Source organism: Anabrus simplex, chromosome 1 (assembly GCF_040414725.1).
Source record: "Anabrus simplex isolate iqAnaSimp1 chromosome 1, ASM4041472v1, whole genome shotgun sequence".
In the NCBI taxonomy this organism is placed as follows: domain Eukaryota; kingdom Metazoa; phylum Arthropoda; class Insecta; order Orthoptera; family Tettigoniidae; genus Anabrus; species Anabrus simplex.
In genome coordinates this window covers 1,180,667,222-1,180,682,965 of record NC_090265.1, presented here as the reverse complement: position 1 = coordinate 1,180,682,965, position 15,744 = coordinate 1,180,667,222, and the positions used below count along the sequence as shown (strand labels likewise).

Sequence of the window (15,744 nt, the reverse complement as noted above, 5' to 3'; positions counted from 1 at the left end):
CGTCCACGTAAAAACTGGAGCCGCTCTCATTATGGGCGCCCGCATAAGTGCCCCCCTTGCCCCCCCCTGGAATTCTAAAGATGTTGATGTTCAATTGTTTAATATCATACCAGATTATTTCATAAACTGAAATTACTGACAGTCATCTAGCATCTGTTATAACTGGAAGTTTCTGTAAACAATTTAATGTTGCTGACGTTATATTGGTTTTTATATTCAAGAAAATTGTTAATCTGCCCCCCCCCCCTGGAAAAGATCCTGTGGGCGCCCATGGCTCTCATCCCACGTCCCGCCTTTCACATCCTCCCTTCGTTTGCTTATTTGGAGTGGGAAGACTCTAAGTAAATGAAACAGGTTGAGTTAATCATATGGGATGAGGAAACCATGTCTCCCCTTTACTCCCTTTCAGCAGTAGGCCAGCTACTTATAACGAACAACAAATCACCTCTAGCTAGAAAAGTGATCTTGCTTGGTGCAAGCTTCAGACAGTCCCTGGCAGTAATTCCTCACTGTTACAGAACAGGTGTTATCCAGTCAAGTTTTAAATATTCTACTTTATGGCCGTAAATTAAGGATGAACTTCACTGAATGGCTTCTAAAACTCGAAAACGGAGAACTAGGCCAAATGGCACTATTGAGATTCAACAAAACAGTATTTCAAAAAATATTGTACGAGATTCACTTGGTTCTTCTTTTCATCCAAGTCAGAGTACAATGTTTTCCAAACTAGCAACTTTTTTCCGATGAAACGAGTGAATGAACATCATCAGCCAATAGGTTCTGAATAGTTTGATAGGTGACCAAATAACGTACATTAGCAATGACTCCATAGTATGCGACGATATTGTATGTATGTTGGGTATTCAGTCCGAAGGCTGGTTGGATCCTCAACAGGTTCACCATTAGCTGTCATAGATGGCCTACGTGTTACTGAAGAGGCGTACTAGGGAAATGAGGAGTGAGGTAGTTTCCCGTTGCTTTCCTCACTGAGCCAGAAGTTGCTATTGCACATCAGTCTGCCAAGTCCACTGAAATGTGTGCACCAACCGACCCTATGAGCGACATTTTCACACCATTCATAGCAGGGACTGGCTGCATAAGGAATAGCACTACTAGCGTCACTCATACCTCAGTCACTTTCATATTGTCAAAGCCAAGTATAAGACAGACAGGTCAATGAAAGTAACAATTTTATTCTAGCCCATACCAGCAGACATAGTGCACTGTAAACACTACATCTTGCCAGCAAAATAATAAATAAAGCTGGTTTGTGCAATGGGACGAGATTGAATCTACGGAAACTACACATGCACAAATTAAGACAAACACAGCTTCAGGATAAAAGTGCTTTATTCCAAGAATCGATTTAGCACCTGTGAATCCGGGTATACCATTCGTTCTAAAATCCTTAATTTCCTCTAAATTCAACCTTCTCTGTCACAACGAATAAGTAACCAGGATAAATTTTTAAGTTGGGATAAATCTCTCCACTCCAGTGTTTGGACAGTTGTATGTAGGTTGCTCAAGAGTACGCAGATCCATAGACGTCAGAGTACAACTCCGACCTACAACTGCAGTCAATATGGTTTACAAGAAAATACAATACCTGTTTTAATTCCACTCGGATGCCGTAGAAAGTTTAACTTTTATTCATATTAATAGTCCATTTAGAATTTCCAATTACTTTATAGACAGTAATTTCGACTGTCAAAGGCAGGCTTACGTACTAATCTATATTGTGGGGCTGTTTAACGGTGATATGGCGGTCCCGGTCTACGAAGCCGAGAATAACGGCCGAGAGGATACGTCGTGCTGACCACACGACACCTTATAATCTGCAGGCCTTCGGGCTGAGCAGCGGTCGCGTGGTAGGGCATGGCCCTTCGGGGCTGTTGCATCATGGGGTTTGGCTTCTAACATTTCTGTTAGCCGGTTCTTTTCTTCACTTTGTTTGCTTGGCTCGACCTATATATTATTTATCAGCACTGGCTTCTGATATATCACCATAAGTAGCAGTTTCTTCATTGCTAGATAATGACGATGCATGGGATGTAACGGATATGCTTCTCTCGTCCAGCAGTTCACAATATTGTCTAATTCGGAATAAGAAGGCTCCACCATCATCTGCGTTTTCCTCTTCAAACGATTCTTCAAGCATACTCGTAGTTCGTATTCTTGCTACCTCTCGATCAGCCATCGTGCTCCAACAAGAAATATGTATGTCTAACCCTTGTCGGGAATGAAGTGAGATGAATCTTCGTAGCAAGTTTTTATGACCGGATGCCCTCCCTGACGTCAACCTCATCAGAGGAGTTAATGAGAATATAGCATACTCCTGTGGAATAGCATCAAGGGGTCTGCTCAAGGCTTAACGTCACCATCCGACGGATGAATCAGCATCAACAGCATCATATATCCTTCAACAAGAAATATGTTATCAGACAAAAAAAATTATCACAAAATCAAGCAGCGCTAAGTGTAAGCTAATACAAGATTGTTTACAAATAGAGTCTAATTGAAATAATTCACAAAATAGTATCTTGTAAAAATGGAACCAATACGTAATACTTCAGTAAGTAACTCCATTTCTTACCTAATACTAATATGATGTACTGAGTGAGGAGTGTATTGTCTGTTACCACGTGGGGATCCAGAAGACTTCTAGCTGGAATTTATTGCCAATGCGCTATGAACACGTCCAGTGACATGTCAAGGACTGTTGAGTCACGCTATTTCAGGAAGCTACCTCGAGTCACAGCTCTATTACCAACTTTTGAACGATAAATACATAAAAGTTAGTAAGCGTGGGAGTGTGTGAAACCCCCACACGGTCACTGCTGGGTGGGACGTAACTAACATTATTACTATTTTGTCCCGCAGGAATTTAACATATCGGAAACTCACGACGCGGAATTGCAGCATTTATACACCCTTAAATGCCACCGACTTCAACCGGAATCAAACCGTTATCCTGAGAATGGCAGGACAGTGACACTGACTGCGCTGAGATCGGTGAATGTATTTTAAATAAATCCTACGATTTTTTATTTCGTTTTCCTTTTAACGTGTCCTTTTAAGTGTAAGAGAGGGCCAAGAGCCCTAACTTCGCCACAAATAAAGACATCAATAAATAAATAAATAAATAATTCATTCATTCATTATCATTATAGACTGTTATGCCTTTCAGCGTTCAGTCTGCAAGCCTCTGAGAATTTACTAAACGTCGCCACAATCCTCGATTTCCAACTAGTGTTGTGGCCTCATTTAGTTCTATACCTCTTATCTTTAAATCGTTAGAAACAGAGTCTAACCATCGTCGTCTTGGTCTCCCTCTACTTCTCTTACCCTCCATAACAGAGTCCATTATTCTCCTAGGTAACCTATCCTCCTCCATTCGCCTCACATGACCCCACCACCGAAGCCGGTTTATGCGTACAGCTTCATCCATCGAGTTCATTCCTAAATTAGCCTTTATCTCCTCATTCCGAGTTCCCTCCTGCCATTGTTCCCACCTGTTTGTACCAGCAATCATTCTTGCTACTTTCATGTCTGTTACTTCTAACTTATGAATAAGATATCCTGAGTCCACCCAGCTTTCGCTCCCATAAAGCAAAGTTGGTCTGAAAACAGACCGATGTAAAGATAGTTTCGTCTGGGAGCTGACTTCCTTCTTACAGAATACTGCTGATCGCAACTGCGAGCTCACTGCATTAGCTTTACTACACCTTGATTCAATCTCACTTACTATATTACCATCCTGGGAAAACACACAACCTAAATACTTGAAATTATCGACCTGTTCTAGCTTTGTATCACCAATCTGACATTCAATTCTATTGGATTTCTTACCTACTGACATCAATTTAGTCTTCGAGAGGCTAATTTTCATACCATACTCATTGCACCTATTTTCAAGTTCCAAGATGTTAGACTGCAGGCTTTCGGCACAGTCTGCCATTAAGACCAAGTCGTCAGCATAGGCCAGGCTGCTTACTACATTTCCACCTAACTGAATCCCTCCCTGCCATTTTATACCTTTCAGCATATGATCCATGTAAACTACAAACAGCAAAGGTGAAAGATTACAGCCTTGTCTAACTCCTGTAAGTACCCTGAACCAAGAACTCATTCTACCATCAATTCTCACTGAAGCCCAATTGTCAACATAAATGCCTTTGATTGATTTTAATAATCTACCTTTAATTCCATAGTCCTCCAGTATGGCGAACATCTTTTCCCTCGGTACCCTGTCATATGCTTTCTCTAGATCTACGAAACATAAACACAACTGCCTATTCCTCTCGTAGCATTTTTCAATTACCTGCCGCATACTGAAAATCTGATCCTGACAGCCTCTCTGTGGTCTGAAACCACACTGGTTTTCATCCAACTTCCTCTCAACGACTGAACGCACCCTCCCTTCCAAGATGCCTGTGAATACTTTGCCTGGTATACTAATCAATGAGATACCTCGATAGTTGTTGCAATCCTTCCTGTTCCCTTGCTTATAGATAGGTGCAATTACTGCTTTTGTCCAATCTGAAGGTACCTTACCAACACTCCACGCTAATTTGACTAGTCTATGAAGCCATTTCATCCCTGCCTTCCCACTATACTTCACCATTTCAGGTCTAATTTCATCTATTCCTGCTGCCTTATGACAATGGAGTTTATTTACTATCCTTTCCACTTCCTCAAGCATAATTTCACCAACATCATTTTCCTCCTCCCCATGAGCTTGACTGTTTGCAACACCACCATGATGATTCCCTTTTACATTGAGAAGATGTTCAAAATATTCCCTCCACCTCTCCAGTGATTCCCTGGGATCTGTTATGAGTTCACCTGAATTACTCAAAACACTGTTCATTTCCTTTTTCGCTCCCTTCCTAAGATTCTTTATTACTGTCCAGAAAGGTTTCCCTGCTGCTTGACCTAGCCTTTCCAGGTTATTACCAAAATCTTCCCATGACTTCTTTTTGGATTCAACAACTATTTGTTTCGCTCTGTTTCTTTCATCCACGTACAAATCCCTGTCTGCCTCGGCCCTTGTTTGGAGCCATTTCTGATAAGCCTTCTTTTTACGTTTACAGGCTGCTCTCACTTCATCATTCCACCAAGATGTTCGCCTTTTCCCATCTTTACACACAGTTGTTCCTAGGCATTCCCTTGCTGTTTCTACTACAGCATTCCTGTATGCCACCCATTCACTTTCTATATCCTGAACCTGCTTACTTTCTACTGTTCGAAACTTCTCACTAATCATATCCATGTACTTCTGTCTAATTTCCTCGTCCTGGAGATTTTCTACCCTTATTCGTTTGCAGACAGATTTCACTTTCTCTACCCTAGGCCTAGAGATACTTAGTTCACTACAGATCAGATAATGGTCTGTATCATCGAAAAATCCCCGAAAAACTCGTACATTCCTAAAAGATTTCCTGAATTCAAAGTCTGTTAAGATATAGTCTATTATGGATCTGGTACCCCTAGCCTCCCATGTGAAGCGGTGAATAGCCTTATGCTTGAAGAATGTGTTCGTAACAGCTAAACCCATACTAGCACAGAAGTCCAGCAAACGCTTCCCATTCCCATTAGCTTCCATATCTTCCCCACATTTACCAATCACCCTTAAATAAATAAATAAATAAATAAATAAATAAATAAATAAATAAATAAATAAATAAATATATCGTTTATAGAAATAATGGATAATTTGTGGTTGTTGTTGTTGTAACCGATTATGTATTTTCCCATCTAAAATGTTTTTCTGTAGGAACTTGTATTCTCACTATAAGATTTTTAACGTTAACTTGATATCAATTTGTTACGTAATATTACATTTTATTTTCTAGGTTCGGTCGTAAACTGGTGTTCATCTTCTGCATTGTGCTTATGTCGATCACAGGGATAGCACAAGCAGTATCGCCTGACTACATCACCTTCCAAGTATTTGTGTTCATCAATGCTCTGGGCACGTCAGGAGTCTACCCACTAGCCTTCATCATCGGTAAGTCAACATAAAATTATTATTATTATTATTATTATTATTATTATTATTATTATTATTATTATTATTATTATTATTATTATTATTATTATTATACTTGAACAGAGAAGGGTGAAACTCTTCCTCTAAGATGAACAGTCTGAACTACAGTGACTCTATATGTACAGTGTTGTAACTGTTCGCTCTCCTAAGCATCACACTTGGGGAGACGAAATTTAATAGCTGGGGACACATGAATAAAAATATAAACTATATGTGGCTTGCCCGCAAATTGCCACGCAAATAGAATATTAATTATCACTCCATGGTTTCCCATTTCTCTATGTAATGTTTGGGCGCCAGCTTTACAGTTTTAAACAAAACTGTACAGCAAAATTTATATTTATTAGCATAGAGACTTATACTTAAATCACAGGGGTAGGATTTTAAATAATTAACCATTAAGTATCGCTTTGAGAAAGAAAATTAACGAAATATCTGGTCAAATGAATTTATTAAACAAAAAATGAGATGAGTCGGAAAAGTACCTTTTAGCTTGGAGGGAATTAAGAATTTACGTTACTGTAATTTACTGTTGCTTGCATTGTCTAATTGTGGCTCACCAATTGTAGTTTCCGTTGAGGTCATCTGTATTCCATGGTTACTCGTTCCCCTTTTCTCGTCGCAGACTGGCTCCATGGACATCCTTCCTTCTGCGATATGGTTTGGGCTATCTAGACTAGCACTCCCTAATTGCCTAGTCTTTAAATTAGACATTGGTCCTATGCTTGTGAAAATTGATCACCGTTGATCGTAGGAGGAGAAAATTCAGAGTTATGAATTTTTCCATGTTATCAGAAATCTCAATCCAACTTAGCTATTCTACGGATACAATACAGACTTTTACCAAGTACCGTGGACTTGAACTAACGTAGTTCTTCGTCCAGAATAATTACCCTATAGAATATATCACAAGCCGCGTACTTGTTTCGTCTCACCCTGATCCGACAACATCATAGCAGCTGCGTACTGTCTCTTAAAGCGACAACTCACTGTCCCGAAAATGATTGTGTCTCGAAGCGACCACTCACTGTTCTAAAATAATAAAGTAGTTGTGTCTTGAGGATTGCTCCGCGCAAGATAATATACAGGAGCTCTCCCCACTCTTGGTAACAGCTCCATACCCAGTCTCTATACAACGAAACATCTGATTCGTAGATCTCATGTCGTATCTTTCCTCTCGTCATTCTTCAACCGTAACCAGTAGGCGTGTCGATGATGTAGTCTCCTAGCTTGCTAGCCTTACACGCGGGTCGCTGTATAGTACAGTACTCGTGAGTTAAACCCAATGACTCATCATAACTTCCCCGCTTCAAGAATAACTTTTACGTGTACACAAGTATGAGATAAAATGGCACAAACTCTGTCTCAACATATTGACCATATTTACAGTGCATAATGAATTCCTATCTATAATTTAAATAATAAATGATGTTCTAATATATACAATATGATTCCAAAAGGCTTATTTATAATTGATTGAAGTTAAATTAATGTGTCTTTATGAATTATTTCCGATGACAGATAATCTTGATATCGAGTGATATCACGTAATTGACTGTACAATACATTAGTGTGGCTGGAGAAGCCTGGACGGTTAGAGTGTTACCAACTCCAGTCCAGCCTCCATGTTTTGGCTAATGACTCAATCAGTTGAAAGATGAAGGAGAGTGATATTATTGTTTCAATAAATAATAGACTAGTTAAATGTTTTAAGATGTTATTTATTTTGCTCACGCTGTGTGTATATAGGCCTGTCAGTATTTGTTATGTTCAGAGTCTGACTACCTGACGTTAAAACTTCAAAATTTTTATTTATACGTGATATAGGCCTACAAATCCCAATTATTGAAGAGGTTAGAAATTCTGTGTAGGTAGGTAGCTAGGCCTATAACAACATTTATTTTATAATACATGTGGCATAAAATAGTATAGTCATTGCCTTGAATAATGTATGTGATGACTGTAAAGTTAGCCTCCATTTAAATTCAATAAATTAACATTACCATATTTCAGGTTACGTGGTTTTACTGATCAGAATATACAACGCAGTATCATTGAACTATACATAGAAATATACTTTTTTTATAGATGACTTATCGATATGTATATAATCTTAACACACGCAGAAGATAGAAGATAATATGATTAGTTAACCGATGGGTAGATAATATTGTATTACCTAGCTCCATATATATATTAACATAATACACAGTACCATTTTACTTGTGGTACCGGTATAAATAATAACGAAAACCTGCTACTCTTTAGTGGTGAAAACAAGCAACTGTCATGGTCCCCGGGTTGCTGTGTACTTTTTATAGTGCTCCTTTAATGATGGTTACGGTTTGATCACCGCAATGAAGAATTAAATAGGCCTATAGTTTGTGAAAATACTACTTGTTGCTCGCTGAAAACAAGCAGTCATCCTGGTCCCGGAGTGCTCGTATTCAGGACTCAATTACCGACCACCCGTGGTTCGATCCCCGTGATGTGCGACTAAATCGGTTATTAGGCCTACTGGCAGATATCCGCTGTATTTTAAACATTCTATTTACTACCATCGGTTTTACTAATATATTGTTATTCCTGTTATCATTACCTTCTTCTATTTCTACTGCGTCACACATATGTGGATTTGATCCTGTTTAACGGCCGGATGCCCTTCCTGACGCCAATCCTATATGGAGGGAAGTAATCACTATTGCGTGATTCTGTGGTGGTTGATAGTGTGGTGTGTTGTCTGAATATGAAGGGGAGAGTGTTGGGACAAACACAAGCACCCAGTCCCCAAGCCCGAGCTATTAAAATACCCCACCCGGCCGGGAATCGAACCTGGGACACTATGAACCGAAGGGCAGTACGCTGACCATTCAGCCGCGGAGACGGACTGTTATTGTTATCATTATAAAGTATAAGGAAACTCAACTTGATGTTAGGCGGCACTTATAACCCCGTCCTTTAAGAGATGAATAGCCATAAAAGTTTGAATCCTAGAATATATCAATTATAATATCTCATTCGGTGGGAATGAATGAGACTTACAGTAAATCGGGAGTGACCTTTCCTGTAACTTTTGTTATGTACAGGTTTTAGATAAAGCAGATATTTTCGGGGATATTTGGTAATTTGTGAAAAATAACATAACCGTGAAAATCTCCATTACCTTTCCTTACTCGGTAAAATAGCACGAAACGCAAAAGATCGGGAATTATATTCTAAACAACTTTCGTTATGTACAGGTTTTCGATACGGCGAATATTAACGGAGAAATCTCACATTTACTGTTTTGACCTCCATAAAAGTACTAACCCATTTTGTTATTGATGTTACCATTATAACGCATGAGACGAGACTACTCGTTTCTGGGAGCGTCTCATAACGTGCTACTTTCAGAGCTGAAAACAAGCAATTGTCCAATTTCATTTTAAAACCCTTTCCGGATCTCTTTCTGCAACCATAAGCGTAACAGCCTGGCGTAATTTTCTTCAAAACTCAGACTTCTGAAATACGTAAATTCGCACACATTTCGAAATTAATAATACTAAATAACCTGTGTTTAATAAAAACATATTTTCGGTTGTATTAAGGTTGAAACAGGTAACTTGTACTTCGTCGGGGATGAAGTGAGGTGAAATTATAAGGCAGTTTTTTACGGCCGGATGGCCTTTCTGATGCCAACCAGTAGCGACCGATCCATACGGACTCCCGGACGGTGTCCTCCCTAGAGAACAACAAGGTTCTTTTATTTTTCCCTCGACATTTGAAGTCAAATATTGGACTCGAAAAATGCTAAGAAAATGACATTTCATTGTAAAACTGTAAATTCTCATCAATAAGGAAGACTATTAGGCAATATCAAACTTAGGTGACTGACTTTCAGCGCGCAGTTCACTGGCATATGTTTTCAGGTTGAAGATGAGGCACGGACTCTCGAGCTTCCGTCCGAGGATACAGTACCTTATTCATTTTCTGTGAGGAGATTGAGATGTAAGGGGGAAGCGCGCTGGAGGACGCTTTCGGAGGGAGGAAGGTTGCGGGAAGCGCCTTTCACTTAGGCAGAGTCCGTAGCATGAAGCAGAAATATGTCCTCACAAACCCCTATATGCTAGCATTGCCAGTCAAATCTCCATGGTCGCATACAATAAAATTAAATAATAATTTATGACCTCCATTGCCCTATTATTTACCGTATATTTTAAGAAGAAAATAATCAATAATTATATTGAAATGTAAAATTTGAGACCAGAAAGTTTGATTCGGATTGGACCTCTGGCTTGTATCCCGCGTTTTGTGAGGGGAGGGTTGGCAGCAGTGAATTAGTTTGTTTTCGCGCGGAAGACTTGAATAAGTGTTGTGGTACTGGGAACTGTCCCGGCATTTTCCTGGATGTAAAAATGTGAAAACATAAATAAACATTCTCAGGATAGCCGACGATGGGGTTCGAACCCACGCGTTAGAAATGCTAATTCTATCTTAAACAGTGCGTATAACGACAATTATAGAAGATCTAATATTTTATGTATCTTTTATAACTCATACATTTTTTCCTTACGAGCTATAATAATGGAGAGATTTGCGAATTTAAGACTTGGCAGGTCCATCAACGGCGAGCATTGTCGACTGGGACAGCTTCTATTTTTTAATCGTCTTAGTAATCAATTAGCTAATCATGATGGTAATTGTTTTTGTGATTGTTTAAATAATCTGAAAATCCGCTCGGTGATTAGCCACTGTTGATCAGGAAGATAATGAAGATGACTACTGAAATGAGAAGGAAAATGCTATCACTCGAAGAATGAAGGAAAAAGTAATAATAAGGTATGTGGTTGCCCTAATATCACGAGCTCGAATAAAACAAAATGCAATGGCCAACAATGTCCTAAGCCCATACAACTTTTGAGCTATAACATTACATTGTCTGACTATTGTTAGTTGAGGTGTTCTGCCAATTTACTGCCTCAATTATGCAAACAGTAACCCGTGACCTCTACAACTCGATTGCGAGACATCTGTAACATTTTCTTATTTGATTGAAAATTACATTGTCCTTTTCCTCCCAGTATGTTGGCAGTCAAATCAGCAGAAACTTGAACTACAAATGCGTGTGAATCTTTTCATTCCCATTTCAGTACAAGCTACAATTCCTGTCAGCCTTCCGTATATGTTTTCGTGGAAGAGTTGACGTTTTATCTACGTCAAAATATCTAGATAAACATCACTGAAAATCTGCACTCAAGAAATAATTCTTACACGTTAAGTGTGAAAATATACCCTCAGAACCGAATCAGGTCCTGTGAGCTGGGCCAAATTGATCACTTCGCATTTTAAAAATTATTTTTCAAAATAAAGTTAAAGAAATAAAGAAAAAGCAATCTTATTGAACAATTTGTACTAGGTATTCAATATGAGCGATTTAAAATATTTTTATGATACAAAAGTGAAATGAAATTGGGATTATGTTTGGAAGGTACAATGCAAAAGTACAGTCCGATAAAAAATTATCAACATGTTTCCTAAGAGCAATTCATATTTGATACTCTTCGCTTCCCAGTAAATTTACATGGTAAGTTTCCGTCCGCCTCTGTGGTGTAGTGGTTAGCGTGATTAGCTGCCACCCCCCGGAGGCCCGGGCTCGATTCCCAGCTTTGCCACGAAATTTTAAAAGTGGTACGAGGGCTGGAACGGGGTTCACTCAGCCTCGGGAGGTAAACTGAGTAGAGGTGGGTTCGATTCCCACCTCAGCCATTCTCGAAGTGGTTTTTCGCGGTTTCCCACTTCTCCTCTAGGCAAATGCCGGGATGGCTTCTAACTAAAGGCCACGGCCCCTTCCATCCCTCTTCCTTGCCTGTCCCTTCCAATCTTCCCATCCCGGACAAGGCCCCTGTTCAGCATAGCAGGTGAGGCCGCCTGGGCGAGGTACTGTTCATTCTCCCCAGTTGTATTCACCGATCTATTGTCTCACGCTCTAGGACACTGCCCTCGGCGCGGTAGAGGTGGGATCCCTGCGGAGTCCGACGGAAAAGCCGAACCTGGAGGGTAAACAGAGGGCAAGAAGAAGAAGAAGAAATTGTTCCGCCCTATTATTTTCCACTGAAATTTTCCATTCTCCTGTGCAATTTACTACAGCCCATGCACGCAAATTCTCGGCTTATTTGTTCAGCTGTAAGACTTCTCGAACTTCGTCACATAAGACTTCCCGAGCTCTATCATTAGCGCCAGCATCTCTGTTTATCTCCGTAACAACACCTTTATCTGAGGTGTTGAGCAATGTGCGTTGTTATGAGCGCAGACAGAAGCGCATTCTCAGCTGGGCTGAATAGCTCCGGCGGCAGAGCGCTAATCTTCTGAGGCCAGCTTGGCTGGTTCGATTCTGTCTCATTTCGGTGGTATTTGAAGGTGCTTAAATACGTCATTCTCGTGTCGGTAGATATATATATTATTTTCCTTTTTTTTGCTAGGGGCTTTACGTCGCACCGACACAGATAGGTCTTATGGCGACGATGGGATAGGAAAAACCTAGGAGTTGGAAGGAAGCGGCCGTGGCCTTAATTAAGGTACAACCCCAGCATTTGCCTGGTGTGAAAATGGGAAACCACGGAAAACCATATTCAGGGCTGCCGACAGTGGGAACCCACTATCTCCCGAATGCGAGCTCTCAGACGCGCGCCTCCACGCGCACGGCCAACTCGCCCGGTTGTCGGTAGATTTACTGGCACGTAAAAAACTTCCGAGGGACAAACTTCCGTCCCCGAAAACCATAAACATGTTGTGGGATGATATATTATTATTATTATTATTATTATTATTATTATTATTATTATTATTATGCGCCCGCCTCTGTGGTGTAGTGGTTAGTGTGATTAGCTGCCATCCCCGAAGGCCCGGGTTCGATTCCAGGCTCTGACACGAAATTTGAAAAGTGGTACGAGTACTGGAACGGGGTCCACTCAGACTCGGGAGGTCAGCTGAGTAGAAGTGGGTTTGATTCCCACCTCAGCCATCCTCGAAGTGGTTTTTCGTGGTTTCCCACTATTCCTCCAAGCAAATGCCGGGATGGTCCCTCACTTCCAATACCCCACCCCCACAAAGCCCCTGTTCAGCATAGCAGGTGAGGCCGCCTGAGCGAGGTACTGGTCCTTCTTCCCAGTTGTATCCCCCGACCCAACGTCCTACACGCTCCAGGACACTGCCCTTGAGGCGGTAGAGGAGGGATCCCTGGATGAGTCCGAGGGAAAAACCAATCCTGGAGGGTAAACGGTTTAAGAAAGAAAGAAAGAAAGAAAGAAAGATTATTATTATGCTTCATTACTGAATGTAATAACAATAATAATAATAATAATAATAATAATTAGGTGTTCGTATTTTTCTTTAAAATAACTGCCTAATTCAGTTTGTGTTTTTTAAAATCATAAAATCACTCAGATACTTCATGTGGACCTGGCTGAAATATGCGTGAATTTTCTCCTTATCTTATTGCTATATAAACTATTCCTTCATCTTATCCCATCTAGGGTTGCTGGAGCCACCCTGGTTTATATCCGGGCGTTTAAGGGCAGGAGAACAATTGGAATATATACTAAATTGAATATTATGAAAAAGAAACTTTTTTAAACAAAACAAACTCATCTACAGTTCTGTGATGCAAAAGATTTTACTGTATGGCGTAGGAACATGGGCAATACACAGACAAACATGCAAACATTTTTTTAAAAATAATTTGTTTTACATTGCACCGACACAGGTGACAGTGTGGTACGAACCCACTATCTCCCGGATGCAAGCTCAAGCTGCGCACCCCTAACCGCACAGCCAACTCGCCCGGTAAACACATTAGCCACCGTGATGGATTCTTGGAGGAGAGAGGTTAGAAAGGTGAGGTTAGATAAAGCAAGGAGCGGCTACCTAGCTTGAGGCGGTAATGGCGTACTTGGGTCACCCGGAAGGACGTGGGTTCAGTTACCTGTCAGGAAGTCAAATTTAAGAAATGAGATTTCCACTTCTGGAGGTGCACACGGCCGTGAGGTTCACTCAACTTATACCAAAAATGAGTACCTGGGGACAAGGGCGACCAAGTATAGAAATGACCAGTCAGTCCCACTTTGTTTGGCATTAACAACAATGGACGGAAGCCTTTACCTTGCACTTCTCCAAGGGCCTTCATGGCCTGAATGGAGCTGGCCTTTTGCTGATGAAGCAACGAACACTAAAAACAGAAACAAAATGCGGAAGTAGACGAGAATTTCTGCTGAACGAGACTGAAGAAGGAAGATTAAATTGGAAAGCTGAGCGTAACGGTAAACGGGAAAGGGAAAACGGGTAAAAGCCGCGGGAACAGTATATGGTGTACGAAAAACTTGGTAAGAAGAGGTTTAAACGAGGAAAATGCACTAGATAGAGAACTGTGGAGGAGTAAAGTGGGTTTATTTTCAGGTGGTTTAACCTTCCAGGACCGAGCTCGATAGCTGCAGTCGCTTAAGTGCGGCCAGTATCCAGTAATCGGGAGATAGTGGGTTCGAGCCCCACTGTCGGCAGCCTTGAAGATGGTTTTCCGTGGTTTCCCATTTTCACACCAGGCAAATGCCGGGGCTGTACCTTAATTAAGGCCACGGCTGCTTCCTTCCACTTCCTAGGTCTTTCCTATCCCATCGTCGCCAAAGACCTATCTGTGTCGGTGCGACGTAAAACAAATAGCAAAAAAAAAAAAAAAAAAACTTCCAGGTGGAAGGTTTTCATGGACATAAGGTTGGGAAAGAACTAGGGCATGTAAGGAAGCGATCGTGGACTCAGTATTTTCCTGGTGCGAAAATGGGAAACCACGGAAAAACATCTTCAGCAGCGTATAGCTACTTGGCCCGTACCACATAGCCAACTCGCTCGGTACATATTATTATTTCATTGCAACTGCAATACCTTTTTCCTGATAGGCATTGGTTGAGATCCAGGAAAATAAACAAATACTGCCGAAGACTACTAACAAAGTCAGCATTTTGGCACAAACGCTTACTCATCTTAATTCAGGACTCCTTGTGTCGCCACACACATTCATTGACTGTGTTATGGAGAGTGGGAACGGAGCCAGTAGGCATAAAAATACCGTGACCTGTCGTTTGAACTTACAAGTTGGCACTGATGGTTCACTATAATTGTAAACGCTGCGGTATTCTAGGAAAGGAGAGACAATGTATATGTTTCTGCTTTTGTTTTTACACTGGGCTGCCCCGCAGGCTACATGTGGTCTGCCAATCCGTATCAAGGAAGCTCTCTATTATTATTATTATTATTATTATTATTATTATTATTATTATTATTATTATTATTATTATTATTATTATTATTATTTTACAACTTGCTTTACGTGGCACCGACACAGATAGGTCTTATGGCGACGATGGGATAGGAAAGGCCTAGGCGTGGGAAGGAAGCTGCCGTGGCCTTAATTAAGGCACAGCCCCCAGCATTTGCCTGGTGTGAAATTGGGAAACCATCTTCAGGGCTGTCGACAGTGGGTTTGAACCAACTATCTCCCGGATGCAAGCTCACAGCTGCGTGCCCCTAACCGCACGGCCAACTCGCCCGGTATTATTAGACTATTATTATTATTATTATTATTATTATTATTATTATTATTATTATTATTATTATTACCTGCCTCGGTGCGTCAGTGGTAGAGTGTCCGACTCTTGATCCGCAGT

General features: G+C 40.7%; 1 protein-coding gene across 6 annotated transcripts in view; it reads left to right on the top strand.

The window, feature by feature from the left end:
- The window catches only part of LOC136858170 (organic cation transporter protein), a 279,009-nt gene that overhangs the window by 214,989 nt on the left and 48,276 nt on the right, over positions 1 to 15,744 (top strand). For all 6 annotated transcript variants that reach the window (XM_067137523.2, XM_067137520.2, XM_067137524.2 and 3 more), the window contains one exon: positions 5,856 to 6,010. In XM_067137523.2, the coding sequence (XP_066993624.1) occupies positions 5,856 to 6,010 (155 nt within the window). The remainder of the gene's footprint in view (positions 1 to 5,855; positions 6,011 to 15,744) is intronic.